Genomic DNA, 13,967 nt, shown 5'->3' on the forward strand with positions numbered 1-13,967 from the left:
GGCCTTATATGCAAGTTGAGTGTTCTTCCACTGAGCCGCACCTGCAATTCCTCATACAGTTAGATTAAGGAGATATAGATTTGTTTTTCAAAAGAAGCTGGCAAAAGGACTTTTTAGTAAATTTATTATATATAAGAACTTTGGGGTTGGTGAGATGGCTCAGCAGGTAAAGGTACCTTCTATTAGGCAGGCTTATGTTTCCAGAACCCAAATGATGGAGAGAACTGATTACAGGTTACCCTCTCACCAGCACATGCATGCTGTGTACACATATGCAGCCATGCATATGCTCATACAATAAAAAATAACTTTTAAAGCTGGTTGTCTAGGCTTCCTTCTCATTGACACTTTAAGATGTAACAGATGACACTTTCAAAAGAGTTACTTCCCCCAAGAGACTTAATATTCACCTTTTATTTTAATTAGATAAATGTACTTCACAAACAGACCCTCCCATTCCTCTGTAGACACCATTAAGAGGGGAGAGTGTTTCATGCCCATAATCCCAGTACTTGGGAGGCTGAGGCAGAGGCTCCCCTTGAGTTTGAGGCCCCTTTTGGGCTACATAATAAGACTGGCAATTGGGAGGTAGAAGCAAAAACGTTAGGAATTGCAAATCATCCTAGACCATACAATAAGTTCGAGGTAAGCTTCCACTCCACAGTCCAAGTGCTTGGGAGGTAGAAGCAATAGGACCAAGAGTTCTAGATCATACTCAGCTTCGTGAAGTTAAGTTGGGCTACATGAGACCTTGTCTCAAAACCCAAGAAGAAGAGGACACTATGGAAGCCACAGCTTGGGAGAAGATATTTGTAGTACATAACACAGGTTTTGTGCTCAAAATATATGAAGATGGTTAAAGACACCTGGTAAAGAAAAAATAGTTAATGCTTCCGATGTGCTTGATGCACAATGTACATGTGGCCAGGAAACATAAAAGGGCTTCATATCACTGATCAGAGATAGCAATGAGCATCACACGTTAGCCTCCTGTGTACCTACTGATGTCTAATGTGGTAGCAGGACCAGAGGCCCACACAGAGGTGAAGCCGCTTCAGGTTGGTTTGCGTGCTTTTTGGAAAGCAGGTGGTATCTTTTAGGTTGAATTGCTGCATATGATTCAGTAACTTCACTTCTGGGTTTATACATGGCATAAACACACATACACACACAGATACCACAAACACACACACACACACACACACACACACACACACACACACACACACACCTCACATCTAACAGCAGTGCCAAACAACCCTAAAGTTTCAAATAAAACAAGGTAGGTGTGACGGAACGTGCTATAATTTCTATGCTTGGGATGCTGAGGCAGGAAGCTTCCTGCAAGTTTGAGGATGGTCTGGTCTACACAGTGAGACCCTGCTTCTAGAAAACTAAAAAGGAAAGAAAAGAACATTTCTACCACAGTAAATCAGTGTACATCAATGTAAATAAGCAAACAACACCTGAATAAGCTTTATAAACATAATGAGGAAAAAAGCCAATGAAGTATAATACATAGGAAATAATGCTGTGTCTATGGCAGGGTTGAAGTGTTACATATAATACAAGAGAAGTAAATTATGAGATGGAGTGAGCTGTAAGATTGATAATGACTTCAAATTCATTTCAATGTGGTTGTCATCCATCTTGGCTGAACATCAGGAACGGAGGGGAACTTCAGAAACTAAAACTGATTCTCATACTCTAGAAGGAAAGAAAAGACAAACAATTGCCATGTGATCCAGCAGTCCTTTTGTTGTACTCTGGTTATACAACCAACATTTCTTTAAAAAAGGAAGAGGAGGATGAGCACAGGCTTGAAGGATTTTATGTCTGTGTCCACAGCAACACTGAATATCAGTGTGTTCATTGAGCACTGTGTACAGTCTCCAAAAGGTGGGGCGACCTGTTGGATGCTGGTGGATGAGGGTAAACAAAATGCACTAGCTGATCCGCGATGTCCCCAGCTTTAAAAGGAAGGGTTAGAAAGGTGGCTTAGCGGGTAGAAGTTCCTAGCTGGGGGTGGGGCACACACTTGTAATCCCAGCACTCAGGCAGATCTCTTGAGTTCAAGGCCAGCCTGGTGTACAGAATGGGTTCTAAGACAGCCAGGGCTACACAAAAAAGAGTTCTTGGTTCTTGCTGCACTTCCAGAGTTAAATTCCAAGCATCCATGTCAAATGGCTTATCACCCAATGCCTTCCTGCCCTTTTCTGGCCTCTGAGGATACCTGTGCATATGGCTACATACTCAAACACACATCTGCATATAAATAATAAATGAAAATGCAAGCTTTAAAAGAAAGGAAACTGAGACTGGGGTCATATGTAGCTCAGTGGTAGGATTCTTATGTAGCATGAACACAGCCCTAAGTTCAAACTACAGCACTACAAAAAAGGATGTGTTGGGAGGTGTGGAAGCTGGCGCACACCTATGATCCCAGTCTGATGAAGCTGAAACAGCAGAGTTGCAAATTCAAGGCTAATCCTGGCTACATAGCAGGACCCCTATTTCTCTTTTTAAAATATTGTTTTCATTTATTTTACATGCTGACCACAATTCTGTCCTGTCCTCCCACCGCCCATCCACCTCCCTCCCCATCCACTCCTCTTCCTTCTCCAGTCAGACAGGGGCAGGCCTCCCGTGGGCTTGCACACAGCACTGGCACACAAAGTTGAGGCAGGACCTAGCTCCCTGCGGCATCAAAGCTGGGCAAGGTAATTCAGCATGGGAAGAGGTCCTGATCTCCCTGCTAGGAGCCTTACAAAGAGACCAAGCTACACAACTGTCACATGCATGCAGAGTGTTAGGTCCCATGGAAGCTCCCTGACTGTTAGAGTCCATGAGCTCCTGTGTGCTCAGGTCAGCTGTCTCTGTGGGTTCCCCCATCATGACCTTGACACCCTGCCTCCTCCCAGGGCTAGTACAATCCCTACTCCCTTTCTTCAACAAGACTCTGGGAGCTCTGCCTAGTGCTTGGCTGTGGATCTCTGCATCTGCTTCCATCAGTTACTGGATAAAGGCTCTTTGACAATTAGGATAGTCACCAATCTGATTACAATAGATGGCCAGTTCAGACACCCTCTCCACTATTTTGTGTTATGAGTCTTAGCTGGTATCATTGTTGTAAATTCCTGGGGGGGTTCCCTGGCACCAGGTTTCTCCCTAACCCTGAAATGCCCCCCATCAGTTCTGCCCCCAACTCACCTCCCACATCCAGCAGGCCTAGTCTGCTCCCTTAAGTTCCCCTACCCACAACCTCACCACCTGCCCCCAATTTACCCAGATCTCCCCTTCCAGAGAAATCCATGCATCCTTCTTTGGGCCCTCTTTGTTATGCTTCTCTGGGACTTGGATTGTAAGTTAGTTATCCTATACTTTACTTCTGATATCCACTTAAGAGTGAGTAGATACTGTGTCTTTTTGGGTCTGGGTTACCTCACTCATAATGATTTTTTTCCTAGTTCCATCCATTTGTCTACAAATTTTATGAGGTCATTGTTTTTTTACAGCTGATTAGTACTCCATTGTGTAAATGTACCACATTTTCTTTATCCATTCTTCAGTTGAGAGGCATCTAGGTTGTTTTCAGGTTCTGGCTATTATGTATAGCCGCTGTGAACATAGTTGAGGGAGTGGCAAGGCCCCTGTTTCAAAGGAGAATAGGGGAAAGAAAATCTTACATATTCTGTAAACATGGATGAATCTTGAGGATTTTGAACTAAGTAAAATATATAATGTGCCTACAAAGTGGCTCCACAGGTAAATGTGTTTGCTGCCAAGCCTGATGACCTGAGTTTGATCCCTGGGACTCACACAGTGGAAGAAGAGAAATGATGCCTACACACACACACACACACACACACACACACACACACACACACACACACCACACACAATGTAATTATAAAACATAGGATGAATGCTGTGTGATTCCACATATATCTAGAGTGCTGTGTCGTAGAAACAATTGAGCATTGGGTATGGTGCTGCAGGCTGTAACCATAGCTACTGAAGAAACCAAGGCAGGAGAATCAGTTCAAGGCTCTCCTAAGTGTAGAGAGAGACCTTGTTTCCAAAATAATGACAGAAATAGGAGTAGTCGATGCCAAGGGTGGGGGAAGACAAGAATCGGGGGTGAAAATTGTTTGATGGCTATAGGATTTGATTTTTGTAAACATGAAGATATATGAAGACATTGTAGACTGGTTTCAGAAAACCCTGAATATATGCAATAATATTGAACTGTGGATTTAAAATAGCTAAGATGGATTTTACCACAAGTAAAATAAGGCAGCAGTGGCAAACCATGGTTGATTTCATGCGTGTGGCTCTGGCTTAGTTTTTACAGGTCTAAAAGTGGACAGTTAGCTACTTGTCCTTTTGCTTACTGGCATGAGGAACTGTGCACATTCCTAGCATTTGGTCCAGGCATCTTAGAATAGTGTGCACCAAAGACCTGCATTGCAACACTATGCATTTATTTCTCTCCCTAATGCATTTTTTTCCACTTTACTTATTTTAGTTCTCACTGCTGTTCATGTTGAGGATTGGACCAGGGCCTTGCACTAACTAAGCCCATGTATTGCCACTGAGGTATGCTCCCAGGCCCTGAACTGGGGTTTTTATTTTGTGTCTCCATATGTGTGTGTGCTTGTGCCATGGATCATATGTGGAGATCAGAGGACAAATGTCAAGAGTCAGTTCTCTCCCATATTGTGGAACTCAGGGATCAAACTCATGTCATCAAGCTTGCCAGCAAGAGTCTTTACCTGCTAAGCCATCTTGATGGACAAAACATTGTTTTTAGACCATGTGTGTACACATGAGTGTATTTAGAGTGTGCATGCAAAGGCCAGAGCACAACTTATGAATTGGGATTTTAAATAAATGGCTTTGTTTAAATTAGTGAGAAATTTGGGGGGAGGATTAGCCAAAAAATCCTTTACCCCCAAATTCAATGAACAATTACAGGATTATCTATACCCCAATGGTCCCTTTAACACTCCCGGTGCTTCTTTTTATTAGGAATTTGTAGACTTTTCCTGCTAAGACCTCAATTTGTATTTTTGAAGAACAGAAAGAAATTCTGTGAAGTGTGGAAATAATTTAAACCATCTAAGACTAAAACATACATAATGAAACAATGTATACTATTTGCATAAAAAAGGTTAGTATTTGTTAAAAGTTTGTCATTTTTCCTTTTGTTCCTGGCCTAAGATGTGGTGGGGGGTTTTAGAGGAGAGGATGTTTTTGTTTTTGAGACAGGATTTCACTATCTAGCCTGGTTAACCTGGAACTCACTCTGTAGATAGACCAGGCTGGTCTTGAGCTTATGAGATCCACCTGTTTCTGCCTTCTTCCTTAGTGCTTCGACTAAAGGTATGCACCACCATGCCTGGATATTTGTAAACATACATTTAAACAACTAAAATGTGTTTTGAAATAGAGTATCTTAGCTGTGTGTGATTGTTGTGCCTGCAATCCTAGCACTCAGGAGGCTAAGCAGGAAAGTCTTATCTGAGGCTATCCTGGACTACATACAAAATAAGACATGAGACCCTGTCCCAGAACAATAGCAGTAGCAGCAACACAAAGCCAGGCATGGTGGTGTCCTATGTAGTAAGCTCCAGGCTCCTGACTCCAAAACCCAGAAAACAAAACAACAAAAGCCACTCTTTCTCTTGAATAAACCCTCTGGGCTCTTACAAACAGCAGCTTTTAAAGTACTTGGTTTTGTATTTTTCAGGACACGTACTTATAGGCAACATTAGAATCCCAGGATCTGAAGTGGTCGATAATGTCTCTGCCAAGTCGACAGACAGCAATTGTTAACCCACCTCCACCAGAGTACATAAATGCCAAGAAAAATGGGCGCCTGACCAATCAGCTGCAGTTCCTACAGAAAGTTGTCCTGAAGGCTCTGTGGAAGCATAGTTTCTCATGGCCTTTCCAACAGCCTGTGGATGCTGTGAAACTAAAGTTGCCTGTAAGCATTTTTATGACATGTTAATTTTTATTCCTCTGTGTGGTGTGTGTGTGTGTGTGTGTGTGTGTGTGTGTGTGTGTGTGTGTGTGTGTGTGTGTGTGTGTTTCAAGATACATGTGGAGGACAACTTGGGAGTTTCATTTGTCTCCTTCTACCCCAGGATGTCAGACCCATAGGATTAGCAATTTGCCTGCTGAGCCATCTCACTGGCCCAGGCCTAGGGTGTTGGGAATCTAAACAGGAGGATAACCTTCTAGGAGTCCTGAAGCAAAGTGGATCAGAAAAGAGCAAAACCAGCATTAAGATACAAGGTTTTCAGATGCAGTTTTGTTTTTTTGGTTTTTTTGGTTTTTCGAGACAGGGTTTCTCTGTGGCTTTGGAGGCTGTCCTGGAGCTCACTCTTGTAGACCAGGCTGGTCTCAAACTCACAGAGATCCACCTGCCTCTGCCTCATGAGTGCTGGGATTAAAGGCGTGCGCCACCAACGCCCGGCCAAAATATAAGAGAACTATCACCAAGATGCAGCAGCCAAATTCACTTCCAGTGCCTGCAGGTGTCAGAGCCCCCATCCCACCCACCTAACTGCACAGGGTCTCATAAAGGGAAGTGATGGAAAGGGAGGAAACATAGAGGACGCTCTCCTAGAAGCAACTCCGACATTTTTCTATGATGGAAATTCTAGCCCCCTTTGAATTCTAAGTCCTTCTCAGAGAATACTGGGAAGTCCAGGATGATAACCTCCCTTCAGAGGTAAGCTTCAGAGGAAGCAATTTTAAACTCTAACAACTGTATTGAAGCGTAGGCACTCACAGGTCAGAGGACAATGTCCAACTCTTTGCTGCTGTACTGTGCATGCCAGGCTAACTGGCATAGCTTTGCCTCTGCCTCCCACCTCACCACAGGAGTTCTGTGACTACAGATGTGCACCACCACAGCTGGATTGTTTTTTTCTTTTTTTGTAGTTCCAGGGTATCAAGCTCAGACCATAGGGTTTGCACAACTAGTACTTTTACCATCTTCCTGGTCCATAACCTGTTAGCCTCTTTGTTTGTCTATCTGGGTATTTTGATTTTAAAGAGAAAAATCCTACAACTATAAGATTAGTTGAGGCTGAAGAGATAGCTCAGCCATTAAGAGCAATGACTGCTCTTCCAGAGGACCCAGATTCAATTCCCATCACCCACATTGAGGCATCCACTGTCTGTAACTCCAGTTCCAGGGATCTAGTGAGAACTGATGGGTATGTAATGGGGATGTCAGGGATCCAGTGCCCTCTTCTGGTCTCTACAGGCACCAGATACACATTTGCTCCACAGATAGACATACAAGCAAAGCACCCATACACACAAAATGTTTTAACTTAATCTTTAATATTATAAAATATACATAACTAGACACTTGATTATTCAACACCCTTGAAGACTGTCCTAAGCGTTCTTCCCAACTCCCAAAGTTAATATTCTGAGTGTTGGCACTCTTATTTTAACAGTTCTTGATAACAGTGTAATGTTTCTTGCCATAGCATGTCATGGCAGCTTTCTGATGAAGAGTAATTGACACTTTACCTCCTCCCAGAAGGTTTTCCTCACACTACTTAATAGTCTTATTTGTATCACATGTCACATTCATCTTTAGGTTTCACTTGAAGTTTTTAATCATTTTTGTAGTACTAAAGCGATCTAGGGAGTAGTCGGTGAGTCAGGGAACAGAACTTTCCTCTGAGCCTGCCAGATTCCACAAATTCTCTTCTCTTCTTTTTACATTTTTCAAAACTAAACGTTTTAAATCTTGCCTTTGCCAATCTCCTAATTTTTTCCATTATTTGCTTGAATGTCAGTATGTGCATGTACCAAGGACAACTTTTGGGAGTCAGTTGTAGTAGATGCCACCATGTGGGTCCTGGGGGGACCAAGCCAGGTGGTTGAGCTTAGTGGCAGGCACGTTTACCCTCTGAGCCACCTCATGAGCATGGCCTGTGTCAGCCTTCAGTGGCCTTTTCTTTCCTCTGAAAAGTGACGCTATGACAACTGTCTCCGGTTGTCACTAGTGAAGGCTCTGGCTTCCAGGTTGAGCCTCTAACAAAAGGTAACCATGTGCACTCCTTAGTCATAGGTTTACAGTTCATGAATTGTTAAGTCAATAGTTATTTATGTGTGGTTGTACCATACTGAACCCAAGGCCTCAAGCATACTAAACAGGAATGCCTGCCACTGAGATACACCTCCACTCTCTGTTTTTATTATTGTTATTATTATTATTATTTATTTATTGTAGCGCTGAGGATGGAACCCAGTGTCTTGTGATGTTATATGAGCTCTCTACCACTGAACTACAACCCCAGCCTCATTCTCATAATATAACTTCTTCAAAACTGTAGGACTATTACACCATCATAAAAACCCCAATGGATTTAAATACAATTAAGAAGAGATTGGAAAATAAGTATTATGTGAAGGCTTCCGAATGCATAGAAGACTTCAATACAATGTTTTCAAACTGTTATTTATACAACAAGGTATGTAAACTTATATTACACTGCCTATTCTTTGCTGTTATGTATACAAGAATTCCAGTTCCTGATTAGGAACAGTTTATGTGTTGTTTTGGAGAGGAGAGGCAGTTTGAAACAAGGTTTCCATGTGCAATGCAAGTTGCCCTCCAGATCTTCCTGCCTCAGCCCCTAGAGCACTAGGGTTATAGATAGGCACATCCCTCATGTTTAACTTATGTGTCTTTACTAGGTGTGCTGTTTTGTAATTGTTATTATCCGTTTAGTGTGTGAGCTTGTGTAGAAGCCAGAGAACAGCTTTCAGGAGTTGGTTCTCTCCTCCTCCTATGGGCTATGGGGTGGAACTAGGGTCATTAGGCTTGTACAACAAGTGTTTTGCCAAATTTGAACCCCCTCACTGACCCCAATTTGCATTTGCATATTTTAAGTAAGTTGTTTCTCAATGGATTTCATAAATTTCATATTTCAGTCTATTTGATTAATTTTTCTTAGCCTATTGACTGTATTTTTGCCTGAATAGCTGAAATGGCCTATGCTTAAAAAATACCAAAATCAGACTGGTAACTCACCTATAACCCAGTGAGGCAGGAGACTTTGTGAGTTTAAGGACAGCTTGGGTACAGGGTGAGCCCTATCTTGAGAAGAAAGAGAAGTAGCCCTGATGGTCTGACCCTCTGAGGTCCTCTTGGTGTTTTAGTTATGAGTGATAAAATGGTGGCACATTTAATTTAATCTTGCTTTAATTTCCTACCCATTGCCTAAGTAACGAACTACATAACATCCTCCGTAGTGCTGAGGACTGAGCCCATCAAAGTAGAGTCATTTTTTCCAGGGTATCTGTCAGGCTGCTGTTCTTTAAACCTACTTTGTGGTTGATGTTTTTCCTAAGCAGTGAGGTAATGCTAGAGGAACATGGCAGGGGGAGCAGATTTCAAAGCCAGTCAGCTACACTTGAGTCACCTCAGACCTAGAAAAATCACTCCGATCTTTTTTCAAGGCAAGACATGCTAGAATTTAAGCTCTTTTCTGCTTCACTATTTTCTCAATAGAGGAGATAGTCCTATCTGAGAGTGCAGTAGCCTGCTCTATAAAGAGAGACGGCACAGCCAGCAATTACCCTGTATATCTTAGTGTATCTTCAACGTGTTTTCTAGCCTGGAGATGACATAGTTCTCATGGCTCAAGCTCTAGAGAAGTTATTTCTGCAGAAATTATCTCAAATGCCGCAAGAAGAGCAAGTTGTGGGCGGTAAGGAAAGAATAAAGAAAGGTAAGACCAGAGTGCACAGCTGGCACTGACTCTCACAGAGTGTGTATGCACAAGTGTGTGGGTGGGTGTGTGTGTGCACACCAAACATAAATAAAAACAAGTTCCTTCAAAGTACATAGACATGTGGAAGTCCTTTTATATCCAATTCTTTTGGAACAGCATTTAAACAGTCTCCTCCACCTTAATTAAAAAGCTGGCTGTCATGTTTCATGTCACATGATGATATTTATCTAATTGCTGTTTTCGGTGGCTCTTGTGTCCTGGATAAGAGGACACAGATTGTCAAAAGGACTACAGCTAAGAATGAAATGCTATGGGTTTAAGACTCAGTTTCTCTCCCCTCTAATTGAAAATATTTTACTGATTGAGCTGTATACCTTACCCAGTTCTTTTTTGTTTCTAGAGACAGGGTTTCTCTGTGTAGCCCTGGCTGTCCTGGAACTTGTTCTGTAGACCAGGATGGCCTCAAACTCACAGAGCTCTGCCTGTCCTGTCTTCCCAGGGCTGAGATTAAAGGGGTGTGTCACCACACCTGGCTTCAATTTAACCTTTTCAAAATTATATTTTAGAGATTTTGGTGTTTTTTGGGGGGGCGGGTTCGGCTTTAAGGACTTTGATATTTCAGAATTTCAGCATCTTGGACCAATTAGGAACAGATTATCAGCAATAGTGTGCTGGGCTCACTTTGCCAACTGAATTAGAGTAGAGTGGGAAGTGGGAAATGGTGTTGTGTGCTTATCAGGTGTCTGACTGTGGTTCACACCTACTAGATACTCAACAACAGACAGCAGCTTCCTCTGCTAAGGAGCAAATCCCCTCCAAAGCGGCAGAAAATGTATTTAAGCAGCAAGAGATTCCTTCCGGATTTCCTGAGATTGCCCTCTCTCCCTTAAACATGGTGCAGGAGGCTCCCCTCACCTCTGACTCACAGACTGTGGTCCAAGTAAGTTGTGTGTGTGTGTGTGTGTGTGTGTGTGTGTGTGTGTGTGTGTAAATATATATGTGTGTGTGAATATAAATCACATGTGTATGGAGGATAGCAGAGACATAAAACCCTGAAGCTGAAGTTATAGGCTGTTTTGAGCCTGATATGAGTGCTGAGTACCTGTCTATATGCATGTCGTGGACAAAGACCTAGTAGTATTAACCAAATTTTAGAAATTTCTTAAGTAGAATTTGAACCACTTTAGTATCTTGATGATATTGCTATTAAAAGCTGTTTGCCTTGAGCCAGGTTTGGTGGTGTGGTCCTCTAGTGCTAACATCGAAAAGGTTAAGGCAGAGATCACAAACTGGGCTACAGAGAAAGCCCTCTCAAAAACAAGAAAAACAAGTTATCCATGGTTACATTGGTGCTTTTTTGTTTTCTTTAATGTAGCAATTACAATTGTACATAGTTTTTTTGTTTTGAGACAAGATCTCACTACTAGTAGACCTTTTTATGTTGGAATCCTCACTCTTATGCCTCGTCTACCAACATTGTGTGCCATGCGACCATACCTGACACAAGTGTGTGTGTGTGTGTGTGTGTGTGTGTGTGTGTGTGTGTGTGTGTGTGCAGTTTGTGCTTTAAAATTGTATTATTAATGCTGTAACTATGCCTTTGATTGTCCATCTTTCATCTGTCTTTAAGATTTGTGCAAGATTGTTCTTTGGGATGTGGGAAGGGAACATCAGAGCTATTTGTTTTGTCTATAAAAGGGGAATTAAGCTTGACTAATATTTAATGCATAGACTGACAGTAGTGTGTGAAAATCCTCTCATAGAGGATTGATGACACCTCCTTAAGGGTCACTTCTTGTTGAACTGTTCTTCAGGTCACAAAGGGCGTGAAGAGGAGAGCAGACACAACAACTCCTACCACTTCCATAGTTAAAACAAGTAGCAAGTCTCCTCCGGCACTCAGAGAATCAAAGCCTGTGACTATGCCAGGAAAAGAAAACTCACTGAAGAATGTTTTGCCAGACTCTCAGCAGCAACTCAGAGTTTTAAAAACAGTCAAAGTAACTGAGCAATTAAAGTACTGCAGTGAGATCCTTAAAGAAATGCTTGCGAAGAAACATTTGTCCTATGCATGGCCCTTCTATAACCCTGTGGACGCTGATGCCTTGGGACTCCACAACTACTATGACATTGTCAAAAACCCCATGGACCTCGGCACTATCAAGGTAACATACTGCCTGAGTGGGAAGAGCTTGCTTTTCTTTTCTTGATTATAAAAGTGTTTCATCATTGCAAAGAAAGCTAATCTAATGTCCAGAAAATTGTGAAGAAAATTACATCACCAGAATTCTAGCACCTGAAGTGGATCATTGGGACGTTTTAAATACATCTTTTCATTTTTCCTGTAACCACATCCACTTGACAGGCCAGTGGAGATGGAACTAGGGCCCTCAGTCTTGACAGCATCTTCTCAGCCCTGGTTCTCTTCTAAAGCACAGTTTTGTTCCATCATTTTTATCAATATAGTAAAGTTTGTTAACATGCTACTAAACTTTGTGTTTGCCCTCATTTCTTGTATTCTGCTGTCCCCCTCTGAATTTGTTCTATTAGTTGACATTCAAACTCAGTAGCTATTCTTTAAAGATTTATAGATAGCAAATTCAGTTTATATGTAGAAGAATCATGAATGGTTCTTTAACTGAATATAGAATTCAGAATGACAGTCATTTTCTCTCAACACTTGGAGAACATTCTAGTATCTATCTGCTATGAAGCAACTTGTCATTCCTGTGTACATAATTTGTCTTCCTCTCTCTAGCCAGCTTCTGATTTTTCTATCTTGTACTAGAAATTAACCTTTTTAAGTCTGAGGACTCATGCCATAAGTTTTTAACAGTTGTGTATTAAAATAGCACTTTTTTTTTACTTTCTCACATATGCAAACTCAAACCCAAGGTTAAAAATTACTGTCTGGCCAGGCAGTGATGGCACATGTTTTTAATCCCAGCACTCAGGAGGCAGAGGCAGGTGGATCTCAGTGAGTTTGAGGCCAGCCTGGTCCACAGAGCAAGTTCCAAGACATCCAGGGCTACACAGAGAAACCCTGTCTTAAAAAACAAAGAAACAAAAAAGGAGCACCAGCTGAAATAGCCACTTGTGAAGATAAATAGTTTGTAGCTACAAGGTATTTCAAGTGGAGAAAGTAACTTATAAAAAGGACAGGAGGTAAAGAAAACAATTCAGAACAGTATCTCTGTATGAATGTACACGTATGGAGGATGTGAGGGAAACCTGGGTCTTAAGGAAGCTGCTGTAGGGACTCAGAAGAATACCCATTAAACATAAGTCATCTTCAGGAGCTGTGTACACACAGGTTAGAAGGCTATTAGAGGGCTCCAAGAACAGGACAATGTCAACTTTAATTCATCTCTGAAATCATTCTCAATTGTCACTGATGTGATTGGTAGAAAATGACATTCTTGGGGATTTAGAGATGGCTCAGTGGTTAAAGGCACTTACTGCTCCTGCAAAGGACCTGGGTTCAGTTCCCAGCAACAATGTAGTGGCCTACAGCTATCTTTAACTGCAGTTCAGGAGACCCTGTGCCTTCTTCTTTCCTCCTTAGATACCAGGCATACACATGCACAACATATTGTGATATTTTATGATTTAACAAATAAAGCTTGCCTGAAGATCAGAGTGCAAAGAAAGACACATTAATTAGCCATAGAAGCCAGGCAGTGGTGATGCACACCTTTAATCCCAGCTCTTGGGAGACAGAGGCAGATGGATCTCTGTGAGTTCAAGGCCACCCTTGGGTAATTCACCTGTTCATTGGTCTGTGAATTATCCATTAATGCACAAATTTTGATCAATGGCTTTGCTTTCTAGGTTTTTGTTGTTGTTGTTGTTGTTGTTGTTGTTTTTGTTTTTTTTTTTGTTTTTTGTTTTGTCTATAATGTCTACTCTACATCCCACCCTCTTTTCTCATGCAGCTACCTGAACCTGTAACCCATGTCTGTTACATCTTTGCATTGCTTTCTTCCTGTAAAGTTGCTCAGCCTGGACCGTCTGCAAACACTGTTTTCCCATCCATTTTGCCTTGAATGCCTCTTCATTCTCTTGTAAACATTCATTGATTTCTTTTCCAAGTGCAAAATTTGATAAATAGCACCGTGTTTGATATTTGTTTTTGTTTTTGTTTTTTTTTTTAGGTAAATGTCCTCCCTCCCTGCCTCCCTCCACTTTGTTTGC

At 41.7% G+C, this 13,967-nt stretch overlaps 1 protein-coding gene across 1 annotated transcript in view; it reads left to right on the top strand.

Annotated features, from left to right (window-relative positions):
• The first annotated feature begins 5,803 nt into the window (after positions 1 to 5,803).
• Brdt (bromodomain testis associated) overlaps positions 5,804 to 13,967 on the top strand; it is a 37,808-nt gene continuing 29,644 nt past the window's right edge. Inside the window, exons 1-5 of the mRNA XM_027425900.2 lie at positions 5,804 to 5,992; positions 8,370 to 8,507; positions 9,656 to 9,770; positions 10,541 to 10,713; positions 11,588 to 11,938. Coding sequence (XP_027281701.1) covers positions 5,804 to 5,992; positions 8,370 to 8,507; positions 9,656 to 9,770; positions 10,541 to 10,713; positions 11,588 to 11,938 — 966 coding nt within the window. The remainder of the gene's footprint in view (positions 5,993 to 8,369; positions 8,508 to 9,655; positions 9,771 to 10,540; positions 10,714 to 11,587; positions 11,939 to 13,967) is intronic.

Source organism: Cricetulus griseus, chromosome 7, assembly GCF_003668045.3.
Source record: "Cricetulus griseus strain 17A/GY chromosome 7, alternate assembly CriGri-PICRH-1.0, whole genome shotgun sequence".
In the NCBI taxonomy this organism is placed as follows: Eukaryota; Metazoa; Chordata; class Mammalia; order Rodentia; family Cricetidae; genus Cricetulus; species Cricetulus griseus.